General features: G+C 42.9%; 5 protein-coding genes across 20 annotated transcripts in view; 4 read left to right on the top strand and 1 right to left on the bottom strand.

The window, feature by feature from the left end:
* LOC6547488 (heterogeneous nuclear ribonucleoprotein L) overlaps positions 1-11,029 on the bottom strand; it is a 101,024-nt gene extending 89,995 nt beyond the window's left edge. For 6 of the 15 annotated variants that reach the window (XM_015156345.2, XM_015156343.2, XM_026980694.1 and 3 more), the window contains exons 1-2: positions 10,463-11,028; positions 7,774-8,389 (exon numbers count right to left, since the gene is read on the bottom strand). In XM_015156345.2, coding sequence (XP_015011831.1) covers positions 7,774-7,923 — 150 coding nt within the window. In that variant the 5' untranslated portion in view covers positions 7,924-8,389; positions 10,463-11,028. The other 9 variants (XM_015156342.2, XM_026980689.1, XM_015156338.2 and 6 more) reach the window with 5 other exon arrangements.
* Positions 11,030-15,016: 3,987 nt separating this feature from the next.
* On the top strand, positions 15,017-15,671 carry LOC26525959. The gene has a single exon (XM_015157228.2). The coding sequence runs from the start codon at positions 15,142-15,144 to the stop codon at positions 15,394-15,396; it is 255 nt and encodes an 84-aa protein (XP_015012714.1). The 5' UTR covers positions 15,017-15,141; the 3' UTR covers positions 15,397-15,671.
* Positions 15,672-16,360: 689 nt separating this feature from the next.
* Positions 16,361-17,075, top strand: LOC6547493. 2 transcript variants are annotated; one of them, XM_026980548.1, is made up of 2 exons: positions 16,361-16,640; positions 16,905-17,075. In XM_026980548.1, exons 1-2 carry the CDS (start codon positions 16,388-16,390, stop codon positions 16,940-16,942), a joined length of 291 nt encoding a protein of 96 aa, XP_026836349.1. In that variant the 5' UTR covers positions 16,361-16,387; the 3' UTR covers positions 16,943-17,075. The 2 variants fall into 2 exon arrangements, with proteins under 2 accessions (XP_026836349.1, XP_001974835.2); XM_001974799.3 differs by having other exon boundaries at positions 16,362-16,618.
* Positions 17,076-17,097: 22 nt separating this feature from the next.
* LOC26527067 lies at positions 17,098-17,721 on the top strand. Its single transcript, XM_015157420.2, has 2 exons — positions 17,098-17,293; positions 17,359-17,721. Exons 1-2 carry the CDS (start codon positions 17,135-17,137, stop codon positions 17,542-17,544), a joined length of 345 nt encoding a protein of 114 aa, XP_015012906.2. The 5' UTR covers positions 17,098-17,134; the 3' UTR covers positions 17,545-17,721.
* Positions 17,722-22,633: 4,912 nt separating this feature from the next.
* On the top strand, positions 22,634-23,365 carry LOC6547494. The gene has a single exon (XM_001974800.2). It carries the CDS (start codon positions 22,710-22,712, stop codon positions 23,286-23,288), a length of 579 nt encoding a protein of 192 aa, XP_001974836.1. The 5' UTR covers positions 22,634-22,709; the 3' UTR covers positions 23,289-23,365.
* Positions 23,366-26,037: the final 2,672 nt, after the last annotated feature.

Below are 26,037 nucleotides of genomic sequence, written 5' to 3'. Positions count from 1 at the left end.
GATACTATTTGTTTACATTAAGAATGATTTCGCATTACTTTACCGGTGGTAATATGAAAGTTGAGATAATATTCTATGCAAGTGACTAACTATATTTTTCTGAAAGTGACTTTCATTAGGAAAAACTTTGTGGCTTTCAACATTTTGAGTGCATAATAAAACTGAGGTAAAACCATGTAAAGTCATATACAATCATCGCACACGCTGCACATGGACTGAAAATTCATTAGTCAGCGGTTAGAACAAAAAGGCGAGTACAAAGAAAAAAAAAACTTTTAAGCCTAAGGAAGCGGCAAAAATCATAATTAAAAATTTCAGCAGCAAATCAAATTGCCAGGCACACACATTTTTGCAGTCCGCATGGCTAAAAGTACGGTTCTTGGTTAATCGTAAGATACTTTGGCGCAACTCTCCTCTAACCAAAAGCTTATAATGCGCCCTGGGGAAAAGTTTTGTTCGTTGATTATGGCGCCTTTTGTTTACTTGCATCACGGTATTTCACTCACGAATTTCATTTCGACATAGGCGAAAGAAAAAAGTACAAAAACCAAAAAAAGAAAAACAGAAAAACAGAAAAATTACGGCCAAAAGATATTAGAATTCTTCTGGAAAATAAAACAAAACAAAACAAAACAGCTCCAAAAGGGAGCAGCAGAGAACGTGGCACGCAATAATCATAATGGCAATAATACAGCAGAAAGAACATGGCAAAATGTTGTAATGACTCAAAGTGAAAATAAACTGGCTCAGAGATGGTATGGCAAAAGCGAAAGAACTCTGCTGCCGGCGGTGGGAGGAGGCTGGAGAGCGAGGGCGTGGCAGGCGGTACGTCGAGCAAAGGCGGCACGGGCAAATGAAAACTAATTGTAGCGTAGCGAATTAGGCAAGACCCAAAGTTGGGGAAAAGGAATTTGGAGAACTACAGCGGCGACGAAGGCGACGAAATGAACGGAAAAAAAGTACATTTCTATGCAAGTCACGGCGTTACCTTCTCATCCCCCAAAAACCCACCGCCCCCACTCCGCTTCCACACACGCACACATAAGTACACTGGAAAAATGTTGGCTCCTTAAATTTCCTATTAGATTTCCCCTTTCCAGCTACACCCTTCTCTTACTTAAGAAGTTCACTTAGCTAATGGTGGTGTTGGTTTTAGTTAGGCCCTATGAGATTATAATTCCCAACTGGTTCCAGACGCCAAATCCCACACAGCTGCCTTTAACTGCTTTCTTCGTTAAAAACCGATTACTTACACGGGCTTATGGTTATTTGAAAGAGTCAAGCTCGAGCTTAGTCGATCGGAAATTAGTTTTTACTGCAGCCACTAGTGCTTGTAGGAACTATTTCGCTCTGTGTACCTGACGCAAGTTTCAAAAGTGCTGCATTACATGGGTCTCTGTTTGGGTTCGGGTTCAGATAGATAGTGACAGCTTGTGCGTGGCATATTGAAAAGCAGTAGCGTCGAATAAAAAACAATACACCAAGAAAGTAATAGCTAATGAAGACGAGCGACGGATTCGAGAACCGTTAGCAGTCGCTCGTAATTGGCATTTAAAAGTATGTCGCATGTCAACGACAAAGGGAGTCGATGGATGATCCATTGATTGTACAGCCGATGGAAAGTGTAAATAAAGGTTTCCAAAATAATTTAAAATTGAAAAGAACCGTCAATGGATACGCAAGTGCGTTTATGAATAGATAAGTGTGCCCGCTTCCAGCTGACAAGAGTCTCAGGAAGGGTGGCTATGGGCTAAGTTCAATGGGGTTGTTGAGAAGGTGGAAGGTGATTCATTGTTGAAAAAACCCAAATTGATAATATGCAGATTCTGGAGATTAGCGGGATTATCGGGTACTTTTGTTCATAATTGTTATGGTGAACAACTTGTAATTTCTAACAATTCTAAACAAAACAGGAATTAACAGTCGATTATATTTAATGGTACGATTATCACCTTTAAAAATAGTTCCTCATACAAGAATTCTCAATTTAACACTTTATTAAGTCTACAATATAATAAGATACTTTGAGCACATAGGTTCCTAACACTTTTAAAGCACTTCTTGCCTCATCGGATTCTCTTTAGCCAGTGAAACATTTCTAGATGACCTCGTTCAACCGTGTTCCATTTTCTTGGTTCAAAAAAGAGAAGCAGAATCACCCGCGCTGCACTTACTACTTCTGCCCAATTTCATATCTTTCAGATACAGTTGCAGAATCCGATTCCCCCAAAGACAATATGCACACCCACATACATACGTGCACATATAGTTGTCCATATAAGATGGCAAATGACAATGCGCCATATATCAAATTATATATAAACGTGTACTTAAAAAACTACACTTCCGACCTTCGAGAGACCCAGCATGACATCCGGCAAATACACGACTACCCCCCGTGCTCCCCGTGCTCTCCGTGCTCCTCTTTGCCCATTCCCCATATATTATATATCCACCAGGCAATGTAAGTAAATGACAAAAAAAAAAACAGAGAAAAGAACGAAACATAAAGAAAGCAGCGGTAATAGCAGCAGGGGAACCAAATGTATCTTGGCCACGGGGAGAAAAGCGAAGCAGCAACATAACAGCCCGTCGAAATTGAACTTTTTGCTTGAACTTGTCGCCAAGAAATACTTGCTGTTTTGTTTCTACACGATTCATAATTCGTTGTAATTGGAGTTTAAGTCGACAAACTCATCCACAAGACCAACAACAAAATAACGAACTGCCAAACCTTACAATTTATTTTTAGAATCGCGTTTCTGACGTCTTAGATTATGTATTTTTAATGCCATGAAATCGCCTTATTACGCTCCAAAGAAAGCCCAACAAAATATAATGACAAGGTGTTAATTCGAAACGCTACCAACAGGCCATCATTCCCAGCCCGCATCGCCATCATGTCATCATGGTGATGTCTTCTTTTCGGAGCGATTGTTGATTGCTCAATTCATAAAATGGAAGTCGGAATTTTTGCAGAGCTGCTTAGGCTGATTTGACAAATCGTTATGCATTATATGATTATTAAATTAAATATAAAATGCAAGTATCATATTTATAAAGCATTTAAATCAGCCCGTTGTCTTACAACCCAATCTGACAATTTTCATTTTGAAATACCTTTAAAATACTCCTTTGTGTAAGACCCAGGGAACGCAACAAATAATTCAATAATTCATGCCGTTGTCTGAAAGAAAATCTCAACTTTTCACTTCGAAAAAGTCTTCATACTGCTGATCTCTTTAAGAATTCATAAACTCAGTTGGCTTGTTTTCTAGTACGGAACTCGACTTTCGTTTCGGGTTTGAATTTGTGATGGCTTTGACCGAAATATGAGCATGGAAAATTATTATTCACAATGGACACAGTTGCCTGCCTAATTCAATATGCGAATCAGAGAAGGAATTTCATTTCCTATGACCGAAAATTGGGCAAAAGAGAGAAAATCAATTGACCATCCATAGGAGAGAACCCACAACTGACGACATTGCCACAATTGACCATTTCTAGCAGAGTAGCTTTGCCTGTGATGAAGCTCGGCATGCGGTCCTTAGTTTCCCATGTACATCAAAGATAAATAGCCAGATTTTCGAGGCTTTCGCCAGCAGAATTTGAGGGACACGCCAAAACTGTGACTAAGACAAGAGAGCTTAGTTAGGCGGCCCTAACTGTCGGCAAGCCAATTAGTTAGCCGTAGTCATGCATTTTTCGTTGAAAAGGTTAAAGAGCGGATGCCAAGGACACTCGCCACTGCGCCTTAAAGTCCCTGGCAAACAGCAATTTCAATTAGTTCAATTACACAACTGCAACAGGAGCCCAAGTCAAGGGTGTAATGCACCGCCGTCAACGAAGGCCAACGGCAGCAACCCTTTTCGCCTTTGATGCCACCCCCGATGGCACATCAATGGCAACTTTTTGCAATTAAAACTTGAAACGTGAAAGACAATAAAAATCAATTATCTTTAATAAGCGGACAGCGACCCAGCAGCCGCTTGAATGTGCCAAAAAAGGTAAAAGGATCGCGGAAAGGCCAAAAAATTGAAGATGTATATAGCAACCCCCAAATTGCCATTGCATTTAATTAGGAACTGGATCCGGGAAAAGGGTATGTGTGGCAGTGCACTTTGACCATTGCATCCGTTCCATTAGACTGGCCCTCTAACTGTGCAGGTTGGCAATCTAGTCCAGGGTATGGGTTACCATTTTGGGGTTGCATGCGGGCTGGTGCGGCCTCGAGACACGCACCACCAAAAATGGCTTGTGATTTTTTCCCGAATACATCACTGGCAACTGGAGTGGAGTTCAGTGTAGTGGCTGCCAAGGATGCATCGTCCGCTGGTCAGACTGCAGTCTGCCAGCCTGCCTGCTCTATTTATAACTGTCTGGATGGATAGATGGATGGTTGGATGGCTGGGTGAATGGGTGGCTGGGTTGGTGGAGGATGTTGTAGGATGACGGGATGTTGGGCTGTTGGGCTGTTGGTCTGGCTGGGCGGGGTCTGGATGCAGAATTTATTTGCCATGACCATGTCGGAGTACGGAGCGTGTGGATGTGCATACTCGATGCTGCAGCATGCGTCATGCTGCCAGACGCATCGGCGGCTCTGAAAATCGCGTTTTTGGTGACGATGTCGCTGCCACCAAACGCATTGCCCGCTGACCCTTTCAGTTAAAATGAAAGGAAAAAAATTGGGAAACGTGCGTCTGGGGGAAAAGTGCAAATGACAGACGTGTATGCTGATGCTGACGATTTTATCAGATGCCAGACGAAATTTGGTGGCTGTCGTATTGCATTTTCAAACATGGGATACAGAACCGAAAACACAAACAAACAATCAATTGAATACAGCAACGCTCGGAAAATTGCTTGCATTTTATTTGGCATTCTAATTCATTACTCGCATTCCATTTTATAATATTAAAAGTAGGGTGGAGGTAGCAGACATTCGAATTGTTCTGATAAAAAATAAGGCTTATAAATGAAACTATTTTAAAACATATTTCTGTGGCCATCTAAGCCACATTTATTTAGCCAAATTCAACTATTGTTTTTTCACATTTGCAAGTATCAATACACGTTTTATTTCACACAACATACCAGAACAAATAGCATTTGGTTACACAAAAATTCGGAAAAATACCGCTGAATTGCAACACTATTCTAAAACATAGTACTCATTTTAAAGCTTGCTTTGCATAGGAGAAAAGTGTGCAATTCCTGCGCAGATACTTGTTCAAATTCTACTAGGTTTCCCTTTCGCTGCTTAGGGGCTTACCCCGTCATTAGTGGGTCAGAGCTCCATGAGCCGAGGCACCCTGGCCAAGAAGCAAGCCACCCTCTTCAGGGCTGACACATTGCCTGATCTTCCACCCTACTTTGGCGAAAGGGCAAGAACTAAATCGTTTAACCTGCCACACGATGAGTGGGCCAAAGTTCTCTGGCTTTGCCTCGTTCATGGGATTTAGCGCATCGCATCCGCCTACGAGTGCACTTAATCACATGGAAGAGCAACCAACTGGCGGCCTGCTGCTCCTCCGCCTTTTGGGCACGTACGCAGTTTGGGATGGGACATGGCATAGGTTGGGATGGAATGGGATGGGGCATGGGTCCACAGGTATCCAGCTAGCTGTAGAGCTGAAGCGTAAACGATGCCAAGTGGCAAGCGACAAACGGCTCCATCCAGTCCAGCTCCAGCGGATTTTTGCGAAAAAGGACAGGCGACGAGCGCCACTCTTCAAACGCCGAGAAGATGCTGCTTCATGTGCTAATTGCGCTGTCAAGTCAAGTGTGTGCGACGTGCAGCAGCAACAGCGGTACTAGCTGCGTCACACGGAAGCAACAGCTCAAAGGCCACCCACAAGCAGATATAAATATATACGCATATATATTATATATATATCCACACAATATATATCATATATACATATATCCAGATGAGCAGACCATTAGGCGTTGTTTGAGCGCAGGCAAAGAGAAAAATTGTTGCATACTTTGCGCGGCCGCAAGAAGAGCAAACAACTCGCTTTTGCTCTCTTTCCACTCACTCTTTTGCCATTTTCTCATTATCCGCCGGCAACACAACAAGAATTTTCCGCAAGGAAAAGCGCCCGCCGAAATTAAGTAATATTCCAGAGCTAGCGATGCGAACAACTCGCCCAGGATCGATAAACCATCGAACACGCTGCCTGTTTATCATGTGCTCCGGACTTTATTAACGCCTGCCTTTGCCAGGCTTCAACATTTATAGCGAATCGAGCGCAGATAAGCGCCGGCTAACAAGAGTTTTCCCAGCTAGCCACCCAGCCAGCCAGCCAGCCACCGCCGCTGGGGAAAATCGATTTTTCCAGCCCTCAACGCAACAAGAGCAGCAACAATTGCTGTTGATGTTGCTGCTGTTGCTGCTGCTGCTGCTGCTGCTGCTTCTGCTGTTGATGTTGCTGCAGCATTTGGAATTGCTGCTGCCGCAGGCGGCGTGGGTGAGAACACAAGTTCGGGCTGTGGAAAATTACAATGGTTGCCGGCGGCCAGGGAAAGCTGCAGGCTAGTTGCAGTGCAAGCTGCAACACTGCTGTAAACACGAATTCCCTCTACATATTGCAATACTTGTAGCCCATCAATATAGGATCTACATTTTACAAACGTTTTTCAAGATATACCTACATATATTATGCAGCTAAGATAAGACTTTACGAATGCATTTTAGTATTACATACGCTGATTTCGAAAATCATAAGCAAATCATTTTGAATTGCTAAGTAGGTACTTCGATTCGGCACTAGAACTTAGATCCCCTTTAGGATGTATTAATGACATCGTAAAGAAAACTTTTACACAAAACGTGAGCAGAATATAATCATTAGCTTTTTCCCATTTTGCGATAGAATTTGTTTGATTCAATGAAGTACACGCAACAACTTTTTGTTCTCGTGAAAGAAAACAATCTCGAACCTTTATATTAGAAGCTAGCTGTCTTGATTTTCGTTAGAATTTCCAGCAATATTGAATATAAAAAGCGTTCCAGCTCCGATAAAACTGAACGATATCGTGGACAGACTCGCAATCGCGACTCCCCGATAAGCTCCATGCAATTCGGCGCTTCAACCCCCAATTCGGAAAACTTTATCACAATCAGCGCAGCAACTACCACCATCACTACAGCGGATTTATCAGCAGTGCCAGCCGCCCCTGACGCCCATGGCCACCCATCAAAAGAATACACACAAGGGATCAGGAAGCGGGAAAAGGTGGTGAGGGCTGATTGAGCGGGTGCCCGAAAATACCCATTAATACTGGACTGGAATCGCATCTGATAAGGGTGGCTCCGGTGGATCACCCACCCCCCAGCGAGCTTTGTGGGCCGATGGAAAGGTGGGATCTGCACTGCGAATTACTTTTGCGAACCTAAGAACTTGTTTATAAGACTGAAGCAGCTTTGATCTTTGATTTGATTCCGTTCTAAAACCTGAGAAGCAAACTATTTGAAACTACTTAACAGTCAGAATTTTTGAATTTGAATTTTAACTTTTTGAAGTAGAAGATTGTAGAAATAGGATATTCTAACCCCAAAGGTTCAAAATGATGATCTACTCAAAGTACAAGTACACTGATCATAAAGAGAGATTTATTTGAAATCAAGAAAAGCGATCAGCTTTCAATCGTTTTTTCAAATGCCCCATGTCCTTTGTGTTTTGAGTTCAGAGCCTATTTTTCAAGTGTAAAATCGAAGGACTCCCAGCGCGCCATCCGAAGCACATAACAGGTAATGGTACTCACCCTAGCATGCATGTGCACATCGTTTTCCCCGGGCTGCTGGACTCCGGTGCGGATCTTTTTGTTCTGCGGCCCCTCGGTGACGACTATGGTGGCCCCTCCTCCGCCGGCGCCACTGGCGCCACTGCCATTACTAGCGCCGTTGTAGGGCATTGTGGTCGCCGTTGCGAACTGGAGCGAAATCTCGGGGCTGATTAAAGTTTGTTGGTGTAGAATTTTGGCGGATTTTTGAGGCCTGAGCCCAGTGGTTGCGCGAAAGATATATTCAAGTGACGTGCGACGAAGCCGCGCGAAGATCGAGATCTGGTTAAAACGCTCTTAAAAACGCGCGCGCGATTTTTCTTTTATTTTGTGTGGATCACCACTCGAATCTCCTGGGCGAGAAATGAGTTGTAAATGTTTACTTTGTAATTGGTGTTGAATGTGGGATGTTTGGGTTGTTGTTTATATGATGGTGTAGCTGTTGTGGGCTCTTCTTCTCATTTATTTACTATTCGCCTCGCTTCAACTTCCTTCTTTGGCGCTGTGTAAAACACTTTCAACTTTTTTATTGCACTCGTGATTTAAGTGATAAATTTTCCGGTTTCCTCTGGATGTTCTTGTGAGTTGGATTTACCAGCTGCAAGGCGTGTAAAAGAGAGAGAACAAGCGGTGAAGATTTTATTAGTACAAACCAAAACAAAAATTACGATTCAAAGTGGAGAGTAATCATTTTGTTGGTCATTAAATCGGCAGGCGAAACTTTGACATTAAATTGCATTTCCAATTTCCTGCAATTCCCTGGATGCCACTTAGGCACGATTCGCAGCTTGAATGTGTTATAAAAATAATTTAAATGTTTTTCGTAATTCAAGGGAATTTAATTTGCTCAAAGTCCCACTTGTCGAAAACCCATAACCACTTTTATCTTAATGGCGCTACACGCAATCAAAACCTTTTCTGAGCTCTACCTAATAATTAATTAATTATAACAACGCAGAAAGTGTTTCATCTCAAAAAATATTACTTTAAAAGTAGAAGTATGATTCTAAAAGGAACCTCAATTGGAAAGACCATTTGTTTCGAAAATAGTCTCAGTACTGTCTTGTTAGAATCCAATTGGGTTAATTATTGGGCTTCACGGTCGAATGGACGAAATGGATCAATTATATATTTTTGGGAAATAACAATGGCTGGAGTGGAAATACATAACGACAGCTATATGAATGACAATGCATAATGCGTTCTAATTGGAAAGGTAAGCCAAGGGCATTAATCAAAGGACAAAACGAAGGAAAATTGTGAAACAACCCTCGGAAAGTTGTCAAAAACAGATGGAAAAGCATCGAAAAGCGCCGGCAAATAACAAAGCAAAAAGGGAACGGTAAGAAAGCCGAGGAAAGGAATAGGGCCGAAATGTCAGGATGAAGAAAGAGAAGAAGACGAAGCAGAAGAAGCAAAAGAAAGCAGTGAAAGCAGGACGAACGAAGGGTGCAAAAGGCACTGTCAAAAATGTGAAAAAATGAGTGCTGTGAAAATCGCGTAAAAGTAAACTTGAAAAACTTTTTCGGACCGTTTCGAGCACAACCCTTATGGAAAATGGAAAATGCCCAGCACACTCACAATCACATACACACGCACACACACACACACACATGCAGAGGGAAAAGAGCGACACACGGACAGACGGCTGACTTTGTTTTGGTTGTGGGGGTGGATTTTTCATTAATGGAACTCAACGGCAAAGCTGAACGCTGAACTTTGTGACGTGCGCTTTTCTATTTTGTTTTCATATGCGGCGGCAATTGTTATTTCCCTATTCGTTTGCATTTTCGCTTACAAAATGGTGGAACGCGGCAAGAACAAATCGAAATAATGGAAATTTCGAGTGCACACACACAGTAAATTATCCGAATTTCAATTTGGCAAATTTTAAATTTAAGTTTTTTTTTAAACAATTTTCGTTTTTCTTTCGTTTTTTTGTTGTTTTTTTTTTTAATTTTGCAATCACATAGCTTAATTTTCAAAAAGTGTGTGCTGCGAAAGAACCGAGTGTAGAACACTGAGTGAAAAAATCAGCGACTGTGCACCTGTCAAACGGGAATGTCTGGATGACAGTTCATCGACTGATTGTCAACTCTACTTCACTTACTCCCAAAAAACTCCGAAACACTTGGCAACACACACGCACGCAATGTGAATGAAGAAACGCGAGATGGTGGGACTAAGTGAAAATTTCTAACGTTCGCAAGGAGCTTTTCCGACTCGGATTTTCCCAGTTTTTCCACTTCGACGCCGAGCTGGCGAATGTCAGTCAAATGCAAGAAGTGGAAACCTGCGAGCAAAGAGAGGGAAAGCCAGAAAGAGAAAGAGACGGGGCGAACGAGAGAGAAAGCCGTCAACTAACGGTCGGCGCAGAGAGCATTTCTCTAAGGGTTGCAAGGTGTCCGAAAAGGAGAGCGGCGAGAGCGTTGCAACTCTAATTCTCTCTCTCTCCCTCATTCTCTCTCGCGAGAACTACCTTTTGCCTGGCCCTTTTGTGCTGAATTTTCGTGGGTGGCAAAGGAAAAATCTTCCGGTTGTTCTTATTCAACAAATGTGGTTTCTGTTTCTGCTTTGCACACACTCACACGCACACACACACGCACACACTGGATTTTCATTTGCACACACAATCGCAACTTTCACCGTTAGCGCCAGCTTTTCTTTTTACCTGGCCTTTTCGCTGCGCTTTTTGCACTTGTCTCGTTGTTTATTATTTATGCTTATTCGCAGTCTTTCGGCTTTTATTTTGTTGCTGCCTCTTTTCAGTACACAAACAAAACGCGACGGCGGCGAGAGTGTGACAGGGAGACGGGGAGAGAGAGCGACAGACACAAACAACAAACAAACAACAACTCGCTGCGTACGGGGGAGCGAGACGGCGACAATCGATAACCGTAGACAACGCGTGAAGAAGAGGCAAAATATCAACAACAACGACAACGACGCCGCGGAAGTATTTAATTAAGCCAAAGTATTTAATTTAAGCGTACGAATGCTTGTAAATGTGTACGCAGAATGCACGGCACCCACACGAACGCACGTATTCATCAGCTTTTGTTGTTGTCGTCGCTTTTCTTTCAGCTACTTCTGCCTTCCTCTTCTTTGTTTCTCTTTTATTATTTTTTATTTGCTTCGCCACTGGATTTCCAACCGTGCACAAAGTTTTAGCTCGAACCTCGAAGATTGTTTGACGCGAAAACCAACCGAAAACCAAGCAAAAACCTCAGATACGTTTTTCTCCCTCTGCCGCAGCGACGTCGGCAGAGGCAGCGTACATTTTTCTGCCGCTTTGCTCTCTTAGCCGCTGCAGTTGGCTGAGAAAATGAGAGCAGCGGTCGCCAACTGCCTGGCGTCGACGTCAACGTCGCTGCCGCTCGACCGTGGTCAAAACGTTGGTTTGTACGGCGAAAATTATGTGTCTGAAAAATGTTATAAACTTATTAAAACCTTTGGCTTTTGTTATTTCTATATTAAATTTTAATTTTTAATGTGATCACAGCTTGGAGCTGTTTAGAAATACAGCCGAAGCCTAAAATAATATAAATATAATAAACTTCACCTTTCAAGCCGAGGGCCAAAATGGCTTGTTTTGGTCACTGTGCGCTGCCGCCGTCGTAATGAGAAAATGAGAGCTGTATTATTTTTGTAGTGCTTTAGTGAGAGCAATACAGTCGCACATGCTGCGCAGTGTGTGCGAGCAGTACGGCGTTAGTTTTGCGCTTGTAATGCTGCTCTGTTTCTCTTTTGCTTTCTTTACAGCCGCGCGCACATCTCACAAATACAACTTTAACGGAGGCACATGCACGCAGTTATCTCTCGCTCTCTCGGCTGTCGATGTAATGGGAAATTGCGAAATTTAGCAGCGTACAGTGGGACAAATAATGGTAATTTTCAAGAATTACTTACTTGGTTTCTTTGTTTTTTGTGCCAATAAAAAGTTAATATAGAACTTTAAAAATCGCATTTTATATTTGTACCACATATTTTCAATTTTGTTTAAGATATTTGGCTCATTTAAGTTTTCCAATTGACTCTTAAGAGAGTTTCATTAAAGAGAGCATAACAGCACATCCGACAAATTTGTCGATATCGTTCTTTTAATTTTCAAAGCGAATAAAGGATGTTCTTGGACGATTATTTTGCGGTTATCGTTTAGCGGACTCTTAATAAAAGGTAGAACCTTAGATGTTTTTAAATGTATTTTTTAATAATGTAAAATAGTACGGCCAAGGTTCTCCGAGTAAGATCTGATTGGGCCCGTAACCAACCGATTGCGGAATCCCGCCCACTTTGGCGAAACCCACACATGACTTTGAGTGTCCAGGACGTGCTCCGTGTTCGTCTAATGCCAAAGTGCACCGGCCAGAGCAGCAACAACAGCTAGCTGAAAGGTAAACAACATAAACTATTTAGTCTATGGGTGGGCGTATATACGCTTCGAGTCTGTGGGGTTGGGATGGGTCTGCATAATGGGTACGCACCGTAGTAGTCGAAGGACCCAAGACCAAAACCACACTGTTCAGTAATGTTTGCGTCATAAAGTATGGATTAAACTGCATATGGGCATGGCTATCGTTGTGTGCCCCAACTTATCGCGGAACACCGTGCAGCACTTGTTGCAGTATTCAAGTGGTATGGGGATTATCTTCATATGGTGACCTTCCCAACATCTGTAGAAAAGGCACCTAACAATAAGCCATTGGCTAAGCGGGGTACTAATAATACTTTAAATAATATTTAAAGAATGTATGTCCGCTAAGGCGCCACCTGTTGCTGATTAAAAACTCGTTGCATAGTTTATGGCTGAGCTTTTTAAAAAGTAATTTCTGTTAAGCCCGAAGTTATGCAATAGTTTCGTTTATGTTGTGCAATTAGTTAGAATTCATATTTTAACAATTTCTATAGTAAATTCGTTCTGCTTAGGCTGTAACAAATGCGCAGATAATCGCAGATGCAGAATCTGGTAACCTTTACTTATTTACTAACAACCAAATGAACTGGGTATTATTTTTGCAACTTCTTGGAGCCTCCATAACCCTCGTATTTGGAGCACCATCACAATGCAGACCAGATCATATAAGGATACTTGATGACTGCGTGATGTTGAGTAACAAGCTTCGGATAAACGGAGTCGCGTTTGGAGGGCAGCATTAGAAATTCGGTGTTAATTAAAGGCTTTCGCAGCTTATACTCGCAAATACACTTGACCATTTTTCAGCTTAAAAGTGAGGTAAATCAGTTTAAGGGGCGCTAAGTAAGTGGCCTTTTCTGGCTGCCAACTTTCACTTGATTGCGGGTTGCCGCATACGCTCGCCCTCTTGAAGGCTCCTTTAATGCCCACGCACGCAATGTGTCCCCCAGCAGGATGCATCCTGGGAGCACCAGCTCCCGCTCCTCGGAAGGCCGATAAGCCGACGCTATCAACGCCTTACATCCGCGCGTGTCTGGGCAATGGGCTTACCCCTGCCCACCGCTTCGCGCATCCTTAGCTCCTCCCAGCATCCTGCATCCGCTTCCGCTGCATCTGCCGGCGCTTGCTATCCTGTTTTAGCCAGATTTACAACCAAGCGAACTTCGCGAATTCCGTTGCTGCACGGAGATAAAACCCTAGTATAGTAGCAAATTTCAAAGATTAGAAATAAATATACTAAGGAAATATAAACTAACAAACTTGGCTATAACTGTTGAGAAGTGAGATATATTAATGTATACGATAAAATTAGTATATATCAACCCATTAGGATTTCGCATTTATAACATTTTAAAGTTTTTAATGCTAAATATGTATAATTGCGTGATCTGTGTTTTGTATCTTTTGGCTTAATTCTTGACCACATGTGCCCCTTCCTGTTACCGTGTAAATGAGAGTGTGTGCTAAGCTGCGGCCCCGCCGGAAAGTGAAATGCTTATGAAAGCGTCCGGCTGCCCCAGCCACCCAGCTATTTGACCTTCCTTGGCGCATTTGCCATGCAAAATTTAATATATAACCGTAAGTGAGCTCGGATTCCTGCTAATTTGCCAGCTGAAGTATGCTCGAAAAGCAGTCCCAGGGATGCGGGCTGCAAAGTATGTGTGGATATCCGCTTTTCCGGCTCCTGGCCATTACAGACACTAGTGCTCCAAAAAAAGATAAACAATGAAGTCTTGACCCAGTTCAGAGTGGCTTTTTGCGCTGCCCTCTGTCATCATCATCCATGTGGCGTGGGTGGTGCCAAATCCACCAACTTTGCATACAAAAACGGACGCTTACCAAAATTGAGACAGCAACCGGAGCTACGTGGTGGTACGAGCTAACCCGATACATTTTCCTTACATTTTTCCTTCTTTTTTTTGTTTTTGGTCTGGTTGATATAGGGCAAAGTGCAGTCAGACAGTCATTGGATCATTTGTCTTGGCATTGTTGCTTTTTCCTCTAGATTTCTTTTTTGGGCTTCCGTTTTTATATCAAGCAGCGGGTATTTCTTCAGGCATTTCAGTTCAAAGGTTTGGAGAACGGAAGGATGCGACATTGTAATCTATATTTTATAATGTTTTGTAATCTATATAGGCTTTGGGAAAAAACCAAAGTAGCCAAACTAATTCACAAGCAGCCGCTTAATTTCCAAATCATTACACAGTTTCATTGTAAGATGCAATATCATGCTCATTCAGTTGCAATTCTATTTCTACAACTCTTACAATGTTTAATACCTAAATTTTTCGGGCACAAATTGTAGAAACGAAAAACTAACATCTTTGTATAGAATAACCATGTGTTCAGTCATTTAAAAAGGTCGTTAAAGTTCGAAAAAAAGAGATGAAACCATTAAATTATATTAAAATATACGCTGTGACTAACACATGTATCAAAGTGTTATTTATAATTAACTGCTTAAACCTCTTAGTTGTGCACCAATGTTTCCGTTCACCCAGCATTAAAGCCAGCGTAATAGAAATATGAAATTAAATTATATCAATTTAGGGTTTTATCACCATCTTTTTTCGTTGCCAATTAGCAGACAATGCATTCGTTAACTCCTTTGTAATCTGGCCGTAGGGTGCTGCATTTCCCCCAGATCTCACATTTTAAAGCATTTTCGGCCGAAATGACGCTCTCGAAACGGCCCACACAGATACACCACACACACACACACACGAATTTTGCTGGAAGGGAGAAAAAAAGTTACGAAAGCAAACAGAATCACTGCCCCCTGACTGGAGCTGAATGTTCAGAGCAAATGAAGGTGTCAAAATGACAAGCAGAGACAGCTAAAAAAAGAAAGAAGGGAAGCGAAGGATGCACACACTTACACACACACAGACATATGTACACTGGAATCCAAGAGGAGTGGGTAGGACGTGCGATGGATGGATGTCCGCCCTACTGGCCGCCCCTTTTTGGAGCCGCCCCTTCCGCCTGTTAGCCCGGCTAACTGTGTAAATGGCAAAGCGACAGCAGCATTTGCTAACTTTGCTGCAGCAGCAACAAAGGCCACAGCACAGCGCCAACAAAAACTACATAAATGTATCTATATCTATATCTATCTAAGCGATGGCCGTGCATTGTATTGCAGTTACGTGCTCGATGGTCCAGCAAAATGGCGAGGCGAAAAAAATCTCTGAAACAAAATCAACAAAGAAGCACCAAGAACAGCAGGGGTCTTTTCGTTCGAAAAGTCTTGAATACACTATTCGTATAAACACTTGGAAGCACTTCTCCTTGAATAGCCAGATCACATTTAAAAAATAGATTTATACCCGCTGTGTATTGCTGAAAATATTCAGAAAGCTTGTAGAAATATTTAAGCAATTAATTTTTAGAAATATTTGTATTGTATTTATACTTGTGTGTAGCGATTTAGTTTTTTCCTAACCCACAAGATTATATATTTAATAAAACTAAAAACAAATATGCTATAAGTGAACATACCGAAGAGCTAAAAGCTAGAGTATCGCCGATAGAAAAGAGCCAGCAAAACAGCTTAAAGACTTTGACTGTGCCAACTGCTTACCCACTTGCCAAATTCGCAAAGCGGATTTAGCTTGTAGCCAAACTTTAAATGAGTTCAAGCTGATTTGGAGCGCACATCGAGCTTCAACACCGCCCCCTTTTCCAGTTACGCCCACGCCACCGCCCCTCGCCGCCATTGATGACTGTAATTCTGGCGCTGATGAAGCATAATGATGATGGCTTTGCCAGATTGATTGATTGATAGCTGAAGGATTGGTCGCGAGCGGCGGTGCCCCCTCAATTTGCACTTGAAACTTAAGCGCACGGCCGGCCGCAAATGAATTCCTAACAAGAATCTCAAGAAATTCAGATTGCTCATACGCCGCGTCAGCCGTCGTGCGGTGTATAATTTTAGACCATCAACGATGCACCACATATAGCGCCCCATCCTCGGCTCACTGCCCCCCTCTCGCGGCACGACCAATTAATTTCGTTCAAATAATTATGAATGTTGGAATATTTTTTGTACACAATTTTTGTTATTTCAGTCGCGGCAACGAGCAGCGCTTTTTTACGGCGGCCGTGAGCCGGAAGTGCAGCAAAAACTGTCGCACCAGCGAAGCTGCGGGCACATGGCCTTTTCGATCCGCCTCGGCGGCGGGAATGCCAGTTGCATTCGGAATGGATCAGTGGACGGGTGTGCACCGGGCGTTCGTCATACGCGCCTACTACAAGAGCAACGACTCCATCAGCACCGCCCAGCGGCTCTTCAAGAAGCAGTTCAGCATTTACCAGACGCCGCCGACGAATGTCATCAAGTCCTGGCTAAGGCACTTCGAGAGCACGGGCTCCTCGCAAGGAGGCTGCGGCGGATATGCCAGATCCTCGCTGCCAGTAAGTGCAGTTCTTAGGCCCAGTAAGGATAGTATAGGATAGTGTAGAGTTGCAGTTCATATTTTTAAAGGGAATTTTACACTCTGCGAATATACATTTTATTGAAGCACATAGAAGAAAATCCTTCGTTTGATTGATTAAATAGTCGCCAAGTTTGTGACGCATCTACGAGAACTTTAAGGACGTGGACTGCATTCTGCAAGGTTTATCTTACTACTGGAATTTAGTTTTACAATTTCATTGCTCAAATTGGCTTCCCATTAAAAGGCTATTCGTATCATTTCAGCAAATCTTCTGTACCATCTGCAATCAGTGCCTGAGTAATGAGAAGAACTTCAGCAGCTCCGTGAAGTAAATATGACATGGCGCATAAGTTAAGCTGTTTATCGTGTATAAGTTAGTGTGTATGGTTCGCCAATAAATTTCTTGGCTAATTAACAAGCTTGCCAAATCAACACATCTGCCCGCTGGCTGGCTGGCTGTCTTGACCCACTTGCTCGCTTGCATTGCTGAAAAATGTATACGCAAAAACCAAAATCAGAAATTCCTTTGAGCAAGTGTGTCATGAAATTGCCATTCGTTTCTGCTCTATATACCTGGGCAGCACATAAAACAAATATTTTCCAAGTATACCAACCGACGGGGGTGTACGCATCACGTCAACGCCGCAAATTGGTAAGTAATCCAGCCAGATTAAATCGAAATTCATTGGCATTCCCCCCACCCTCTCCATCCATTAGGTTGGTTCCGCTGCAAATTTTTCAGGCTCAAGTATGTCACTCTGGTCCCAGCTGAAGCCGATGGAGTGGTGTAGTTCCGTCTACAGGGACCATCATTCCTGGTCATTCGTCAAGTGTTCCTTGGCATTCTGTGCCGGCGTGCTCCTCGTCCGAAGCCTCGATGGAAAGCTGCCGGACAGCAGCTAGAACTCCGAAATTTAGACCTATAACTAATTGAGTGTAGGATCATATTGCTAGTCATCCAGCCAAATTGTATTCAAAAACGGAGCGAATGATTTCAGGATGACTCAAACGCTTTAAATTTCTCTGGTATTTCGTTTACTTGTTGACTTGAATAAAATTACTAAAAATTTGATGTGAAAATATGCATTTATTTTCAGACAAGCTATGGCCCAACACCAATGATCGCTATTCGAATTTAGTAGTATACTTTTGGCCCACTTTTACACTACCTTCCATTTTTCCTAAATATTAAACAAGCCTTCGATTCAGTTCTCATGGGCTTCAGCTCATCCTTAGTGGCCTTCGTGACTTTCATTTGGTTTATGACACAACTCAAGCCTTGCGACCAATCAAAGTCCCAGTTGTCAGCTTTTGGCAAAAAGTAAATCTCATATTAGCCATTTTCCGGCACCTTGCCGAAAATGTCCACTTTGGGGGAATATCATCGAACTGTCATGTTACTGTGAGTAAAAAACCATGTGTGAGTCCTGTTGACAGGCAAGCTGGAGTCGGATGATTCCATAAAATGATACATGCGCTCATCCCACTTACAGATTACAATCGGAAAATGCGCATAAGGTTTTACATTCTGGCCGTCTTTGGCATTAGTTTGAGATATGTGTGCCGTGAGAGCATCCTGCCCCGCGGCAAAGAAAATAAAATTAGGCGTCGCTTTTTGCCATAAACATAAAAATTGTTCCTGCGCCTCAGGAAGCTGTCTTTCCAGCGAAGAACATCCATAGCCACCAGCGATTCCTTGGCATCATAATTTCGAAATGACAGGTAATTTGGAAGCAGCAAAAGGAACGGGAAGTGGAAGTGGCATCTCGATGGTCTTGGGGCAGGGGATCGTGCAAAGTGCGAGCACCAAATGGGAAAATGATGCGGGTTTATTAAGTATCGTTACTCAAGAGGAAGACCTGCCCAGATACCCAGATACCCCGAACCAAATCCCTCGCAACAAATTTATGATGCGCCGTTTCCAAAAAACGTACCGCTACCCCCAAGAAAAAATGCAGAAAAATGTATTTTGTAAATATACTCGAGATGTAATAGTGGGGGTGCTACATTACCTACCCAGTGATTTAAGCTCGGGGAAAAATGCTGCCGCACATGAACATGCAACTAATGAGCTGAGTTATTTCCAGTGGGTTGGCGGGGCAGCAGTTTCCTGGTTTGTGGAACACGCCGCGGGAGCTCAGCTTCTTTGGTCCGGGTGGTTTAAACCCTAATTGAAATTTAGATAGCTGCTACGTGTGCCAGCCGGAAAATCATCGCCAGGTGTCACGGCAGGTGATGAGTTAAACAGCCGGAATGGCGAAATGCGTGCGGAAATTGGCCCCGGAATGCCAAAGGATCAAGTGTCGACACCAAAAGAATTTCCAGGTCAAAAGGCTGGGCTGGGGAAGGAATGCAATTAAGACAAAGGCTTGCAATTTATTACACTCGTACGTCTTTGCAAGCAGTCGTTATTAAACTTTAACTGAATTAAATGTATAATATATACTTATAAAAGCTGATAGTGGTGTTTGTCTTCTGAGAGTAATAATGCGCCTTAAATTGTTTCAAGGACAAGAGAGCGTTTAGTTTGGTAGTTCGTATCTGTGATATCGAAGTAATTACAGAAATTATCTGGCGCTTCAGCGGCCATATTTCATTATAGAGAGCCTGCAGCTCGTTTAAGATTTGGCTATTGACAATGGCGCCATTGACGTGAATATTTATTGTGTGCCCCGGCTTTTTCATAATGTTGGATTATCTAGGCACATGTCCTGCCACGATTTATGAGCCAGGAAGAGCACACAAGAGGTTGAGGGGAGGGAGGGGTGGCCGAAAACAAAACCAAGAGTCAGCTTTAAGCCGTAAGGAAATTGAAATCTTAAGCTTTATTGTTTTACTGGCCCCTCGTCCTTTGCCATTCAACTGGGGATCTGTGTGTGCTCGAAGCGACGCATGCAAAGTGAAGCAGGAAAGTGAATAAAACTGCAGCAAAAGCAATTTTCATAAATATTTAATGGATAATGGCGAAAATAAGCGCAAGGAGCAAGACACATTGGCATGATGAAAGGGCAGGGAAATGGCCGTCCGCCTGCTTTTCCCCTTTCCCACTCCCTTTCCCATTTTCCGCACCATCTACATTCTCAATGTATTGTTACGGGTGTGTTTGTGTAGATACATGTATGTGCCCCTCTCATCCAGGCACTTCAGCCTCCACCGCTCCACCGCTCCGTATTGATATGTCAGCATAACATATGTGGGCATTTCCCCGAGTGTGTGTTCGCCAATCTCAGCTTTTAGTTTCGGCCCAAGGCCCAGTGATTCTCATTAAAATTACAACACAAATAAAGCGAGCCAGGATGGCATGAGTTGTATCGACTGTTTTGTTTACTTGTGATTTATTGGCCAAAAATACGGTTAAACAGCTCAAAAGTTGGCCATAATAAATACATTTTAAGCGTTTTTTAAACGCAAACACATCGTTGTAAATTAACCAATTACATGCCATTTACCAATGCCTTAAATAGTGTCCATTTACTATTTTTATTTATTTTATTAAATAAACAAAACTGATAAATGCGTTAATGGCGTATCTATGGTGCTCAAAATGCTTTCCAAATTCCATTCCCTTCGTAGAGGAAACCAATTGTTTGCTCTGGCTATTGCAAAATAATTAAGATATCAATGCCGAAAATTCGCAAAGCCAAAATGTTAGATACCCCTTATGGCCGCCAATTACAGCGTATGAAAAGCCGGCGAAATGAGGGTAAAATTCACGCGAAATGGAGCAGCCAGCGAACGTGAGAGCCCGTCCATTGTCTTTATCCTGGCGCTTTTCTGCCTTCTGCTGCTCCTCCTGGTCGCTGGAGTCCTTTAAGTGTGCCCATTACAGACGGCAGAAATCATAACAATAAAAGTGGATACGGGGCGGAAGGACAGAGGCGGTTGGCGGATGGCGGATGGGCTGTTTGGGGCCAGAAAGCTCCCCTCACTTAATCGATGATGATGAATAATTGATTCGCTGCGATGCGCCCAAGCATGGAAATGAAAATGTCGGTGCATGCGGGGAGCGGCTTTCTGCTTCTGTTTCTGTTTAAGTTTCGGTTTCAGTGCTTCCTTTTTCGCACGTGTGTGTGTGTGTGTGTGTGTGTGCCGGCGTGTCCTTCTGTGTGTAACGAATGGCAAATTTCAGGAAGCGGAAATGGCAATTGCAAGCGATGGGAAAAGGCAGCAGAAAGACAACGGCTGAGGCAAATGTGAAGTTGTGCGCTAAATGAAATGCCAACACAGCAACACGGCAACACGGCCGTGCAAAGCGGAAATAGCAAATGCGAATGACGCTGGATTGTTGGACGGTTGGCTGGCTGGATGGCCCAAAAATGGCGGTGGATGGGGGTTTTGGGGTGACAATGGGTGTCCTGTGTGTCCTGGCTGTCCTGGGTGTCCCGTGCAGGTTGGGCAGACAGGTGCCAAGGCAGACAATTTGCCGGTATTTAAATTCTATTTTAAGTTCTGTTCAAGCGCGTCAGGAAGCAAATGTTAGAAAATGGATGGCCGTGAATGGTGGACACCTTTCCAACCAATATGGCTGCAAGGTCTTAGGCCTCCTCTTATATATTTATGGTACTTATTATTTAAAATACAAGTTTACAATATTTAGCGAGGAATGAACCCAAATAATAATTTCTTAGCTCTGATTACTCGCTATAGTCTTTAAAATGACTAGCAATTTTTAGGTCATTTGAGTTTGCATTAGCTTGAGATTAACAAATTTCTCAAATGACTTTGAGCGTTATAACAAAAAAAGCTGTTTTTAACACCATGAAGCTTTATATTCACTGCCATTTTAAATGAAAATAAACCTGATCGACGCCAAAGGAAGAATCCTATTGCATTAAAGAATATTCTCTTTATTTTTTCTCGTGAATAAAGTTTCCTTTTTCATTTCACATTTTTTTCATTATTCCCCGGGCTACGTGCTTAAAAATATAATCGTATTGAATATTTAAATGCTGGCCTGGGCAAAAGTCGCCAACTGGACGGGAATCAAAATCAAATGCAATGCCTGCGGCTGCTGCGACTGCTGGCTGCCTGTCAGCCTGGCGCAAAATTAGATTTAAATATTTTGGCATTTCCCATCAATTTTCATATAATGCAAGCCCATCCCTTTCGCTGGGATGCAGGTCCTGTTGCATGGAGGAATGCTGATAGTGAGTGCGATTCGTCTGTGGCAAGTTCTTCCACACACACACACTCACACACACACTCACACATCGATGTGGATGGAAAGACAGGCGCACACCACCACACATGCTCAATCATTTATGCAGCAATCAGTGCTGACGTCTTTTCCACACGTACGATTACCGGCATAGAGAATCGAGCCCTACTCTCGGTTATGTGGAGCATATTGGGAATCGAAATTGAGTGCGGGTTAACAATGAGGCAGTTGAGATTGCAGGCAGCTCCCCTCGAACTTCTGTTGCTCGTGGGTTTCTTGAATTTAAATCAATGTCCCCGGCGTCCACTGCGTATGAGTAATATTATACAAGGATGCACGGGTTTCAACGTAATTTAATTTAGTGTGCACAGCAGGTGAACAAAAAATGCATGAGATATACATTCAAACAATTGTAGTGGAGTTTTTTAGTTGACCATGTTAAAGGTTACGAACTTTTTATAAATTTGTTAAATTAAACATTTAATTTGAGTAAACAATCCTTTCAGCGAACAGAAATTACTCCTTTTTCGAGGTGCAACCGTGAAGTGCGACTGCACAAAAACGCGATTGGATTACTTGATGGTTGAAATCAAATTAAGTCAAGTGAATAAATTGACTTTTAGTGCATATCGAAATCGCCAAAAGCGCACCCAAATAAAAATGAACTAAAATTGCAATGAACAAATACTTTGAAAGTGATTCCACAGAAAGTCAACGTTTGCTGATGAAGAAGTCGGAAAACGAAGCTAAAAGTAATGGTTATAGTATATATATAAGAATGCTGCAAAGGAACATTTCCTTATTTTTGGGAAAGTAGTCACTGCATATACTGCTTTCTGACGAACTCGTACAAATTCAAATTATTATATTAAACAGTGAAAAAGATAGGTTATAGTTTAATATCTTTAGAATGGGTAACGAAGATTTATTGGACTTTACTAACCTAATCAGCTGCAAGGGCAGAAATCCGGAATTAACGCTGCCCAACATCCTTCCCATTAAGGATATCAACGCCTTCATGACCGAACCCAAAAACTTCAACGTAGCCATCGATGACTTAATCAAACGCCAGGAAGTAAATGCACAGCAATGTCGCAAGGTACTTCAAGTCCTAAAGGAGCGGCTTAGTCTGAAGATTTCAACGATGCAAAAGCTCAAGAAGGATCTGCAGGATTTGCATTCGGAGATCAAACAGCCCGGAGCAGACACTCGTTTTGTGACCAACCATGAGAAAGTTAAGGTGCATTTCCTGGACGAGACGGAAGTCAGCGAACACGAAGTGTCCGTCGCCCTGGAACGTTGCAATATAAAAATGAGCTCGATCTATTGCGAAATCCTGGCCTTGGACAGCGATATGGGCAGTGTTGTCTACTTGGAGCGGGTCTCCCAGATCAACATAGAGTATATAAAGCATTGGTATAATACTGAGAAGCAGAATAAGAAAAGAAAGTCCCTTTCCGCTGGCAATGGCCTCAAACCAACTATTTAACTGGTTCCCTTTTTGTTTTGTATGTATGTTTTACTCAATCGCAATGACTTTTGCACTGTTCTGCGTAATAAATTTGTATCGCGCCATGCAAATCTCTGTGATGCTTTCAGTATGAGATTGAATAGCTTGAATTTCCAGCAATGAAATTAGCCTTAAGTAGTCTGCTCCTCTCTTAAATCCGCTTCCTAGCAATCGTGTTTCCCCCTCGACTTTTCCTCCTGCATGTCCTTCCGTTTCCCGTTGCTCCGTTTACCTGTCACTGCCAGCCCGCCAGCCGCTTCATCTTCATTCCCCGTTCATGAATAATCCCTGCGACACTTGCGTTTTATGGCTTTGCATAGTTAGGACCTGTTAAAGGAGGGACCTGTTCCTGGACAGTGTGCTCAGGCAGCTCCCCTCTTAGCCGGCGCTTATCTGGACCTGGAGAGTTGGATCTGCAGCTGCACAGTAAAAAAAGTCATTCATAAACTGTCCTGGTGCATTTGCACCACTTGAAAAATGTAGCAGTTGTAAGGATCGTAATATCTTGCCCTGCCTGCCACATTTGAGTAGTATTTTGCTTAGCATTTGCTGAGAAGTTACCCCCATTTTCTCCGAGTGCACAGCGAGCCGGGAACGAGAGCAGGAAGCCAACAACAGGTTGCGTGCCAATGCAGTTTTTCATCGTGAAATGTCGGCGCTGATAGCGATTGTAATTATTGTGCTGGACTGCGGGTATCCAAGCTGCAAGGGTATTCGCTTTTCCGAGAGGCAGAATGGTTCCATTTCAGGTCCTGGCCACTCTAGCTTGTTTCCCATTCTTGCGCCCTCTGGTTGCTATCCACTCTCAGACGCATAAACGCCGCTAGTTATGCAATAAATAAAATACAATTGTTGCGTCAGAAGGGCTACATAGATTGCTCAGAGTGGCGGGGGGGAGTGGCTTTTTGGCTCTGGGCTTTTGCCGCCATGTTTGCGAACAACAGCAGAATGGCGCCCGCATCCGTTATAGCCAAACATCCAATTCCGCGCTTACACACTTTCGCTGCTTCTGTTGCTGGGCGTCTGCTACACTTCCGGTTGGAAAAGTTGTTGCGTTGTGTGCTCCTTCCACTTCCGCTCCCACGGCTTTCCCAGCTCCTCTGGCTCACTTCTGGCGCCACTTTAATTTGACAAACCATCGCATTTAACGGGCTCGCACAGGCAGCGACATCAAGGCGAAAGGTCAAGGAGGTGGCATAAATAATGCAGCGAACAAGGAAAACGACAAAGTTGCCAAAGACTTGGGCTGCTGTTGCTGCCTTGCTGCTGTTTCTGGCCAGAACTCACTTGGCCAGCATAGAAATTGCAGTTTACAGTTGCTAATTGAGTGTGCCGAGTCTGTGCAGGTGGCCTAATGTTGGTAATTAGTGCGAGCCAACTTTGCCAAAAAGATTCCGGCCCAAAGTTGCGCAGGATGGGCATTTGACAATTGTGTTAGTTGCCGGCGTGTCCGGAAAATATATGTATGCCTGAGATTGGATAACAATGGATTATGTTTAGCAATTGTAATTCAATTTAAATCACGCCATAGTTGGGAATGATTCTACTCAGAGTAATTTGTCAGTTTATTGTTGGTTTACTCATGCTGCTTGATGCTAAACGCCAAACTGGTTCAAATTTCGACAAACCATTATGTCTAGCAAAATTGGGAATCACCGAATGTACATGGAATGACTTTCCGGTGAAACACATTTAGGCCCATACAGAGATCTGCACTCCTGGCTAACTGGAATAGCATGTACAGGCTGGTTGTGCATTCAGTTCAAACTCGATTAAAGCCACGCACAACGACATCGGGATAATGCAGTTGTTTTGGGAATATATCTGGCCAGTTAATGGGCAATCCGAGAGATTTCGAGCGCCTGCAGGCAGCTCCTACCGATGCAGGACACGTGTGCGTGCTTTGTCTGGCCAGAGAGGACAACGAGGAGAAGTTGCCACATGTGGCAAATTAACTTTAAATTAAGCAATTAATTTAATTAGAGCACGGCGAGTGCACAGTGCGACCCCAAAGATTTGCCGCACACGCAACAGTTGCAATTAAGCAGCCTTCGCACACAGATGTCCCCACACAAATACCAATGCAAGTGCAGTCGCAGTAATGCACTCCCCCACTCACACATGCATACGCGAGAGAACGTAAAACAATGCTGTTTCAGCTGCAATTGCATTTTAAGCGCATGCGGAAATTACAAACTCAAATTGATAAAGCAAAACCTGTGCACATGTGTGGCAATACGGCATATGGCAATAATAAACCTGGTTATATAAGGTGAAAAATTGGCTTACGCCTGGGACTGCAGCATTGCTAAAGAAATGCGAGTGCCAGCGCATATAAAATCGAAATGCAATTCATTTCTCCATTAACCAATTAAACGCAATTCATCAGCTGACGTTCGCAATTTGCAAAAATAAAAAAGAGGGAACCAAACTATTAATAAGGGATGTGTGTAAAAACTTTTACAATTTTAAATTTCCACTGACAGTCGACATTGAAAGGGTTTTTAAGTCAAACGGAAATTTGTTTTCAATTAAGAGTTGATTTCAATTTAACTGCCGTCCCCCTGAAGTTGAAATGTATTTCATAGCGGCGCAGTAACTCAAAGTGAAAAATCTCAAAGTTAAAAATAAATACTGCGGTAATATGCGAATTTTAAATAAATGTATGCTACGACTTTTCATAAGCTGCTTAACTTTCCTTTTCTTGCCGAACTCTCAACAAAAATCG

Source organism: Drosophila erecta, unplaced genomic scaffold (assembly GCF_003286155.1).
Source record: "Drosophila erecta strain 14021-0224.00,06,07 unplaced genomic scaffold, DereRS2 tig00000092-arrow-pilon, whole genome shotgun sequence".
NCBI classification, from domain to species: domain Eukaryota; kingdom Metazoa; phylum Arthropoda; class Insecta; order Diptera; family Drosophilidae; genus Drosophila; species Drosophila erecta.
The sequence above is the reverse complement of the archived record's forward strand: the minus strand, read 5'-3'. Positions and strand labels throughout refer to the sequence as shown.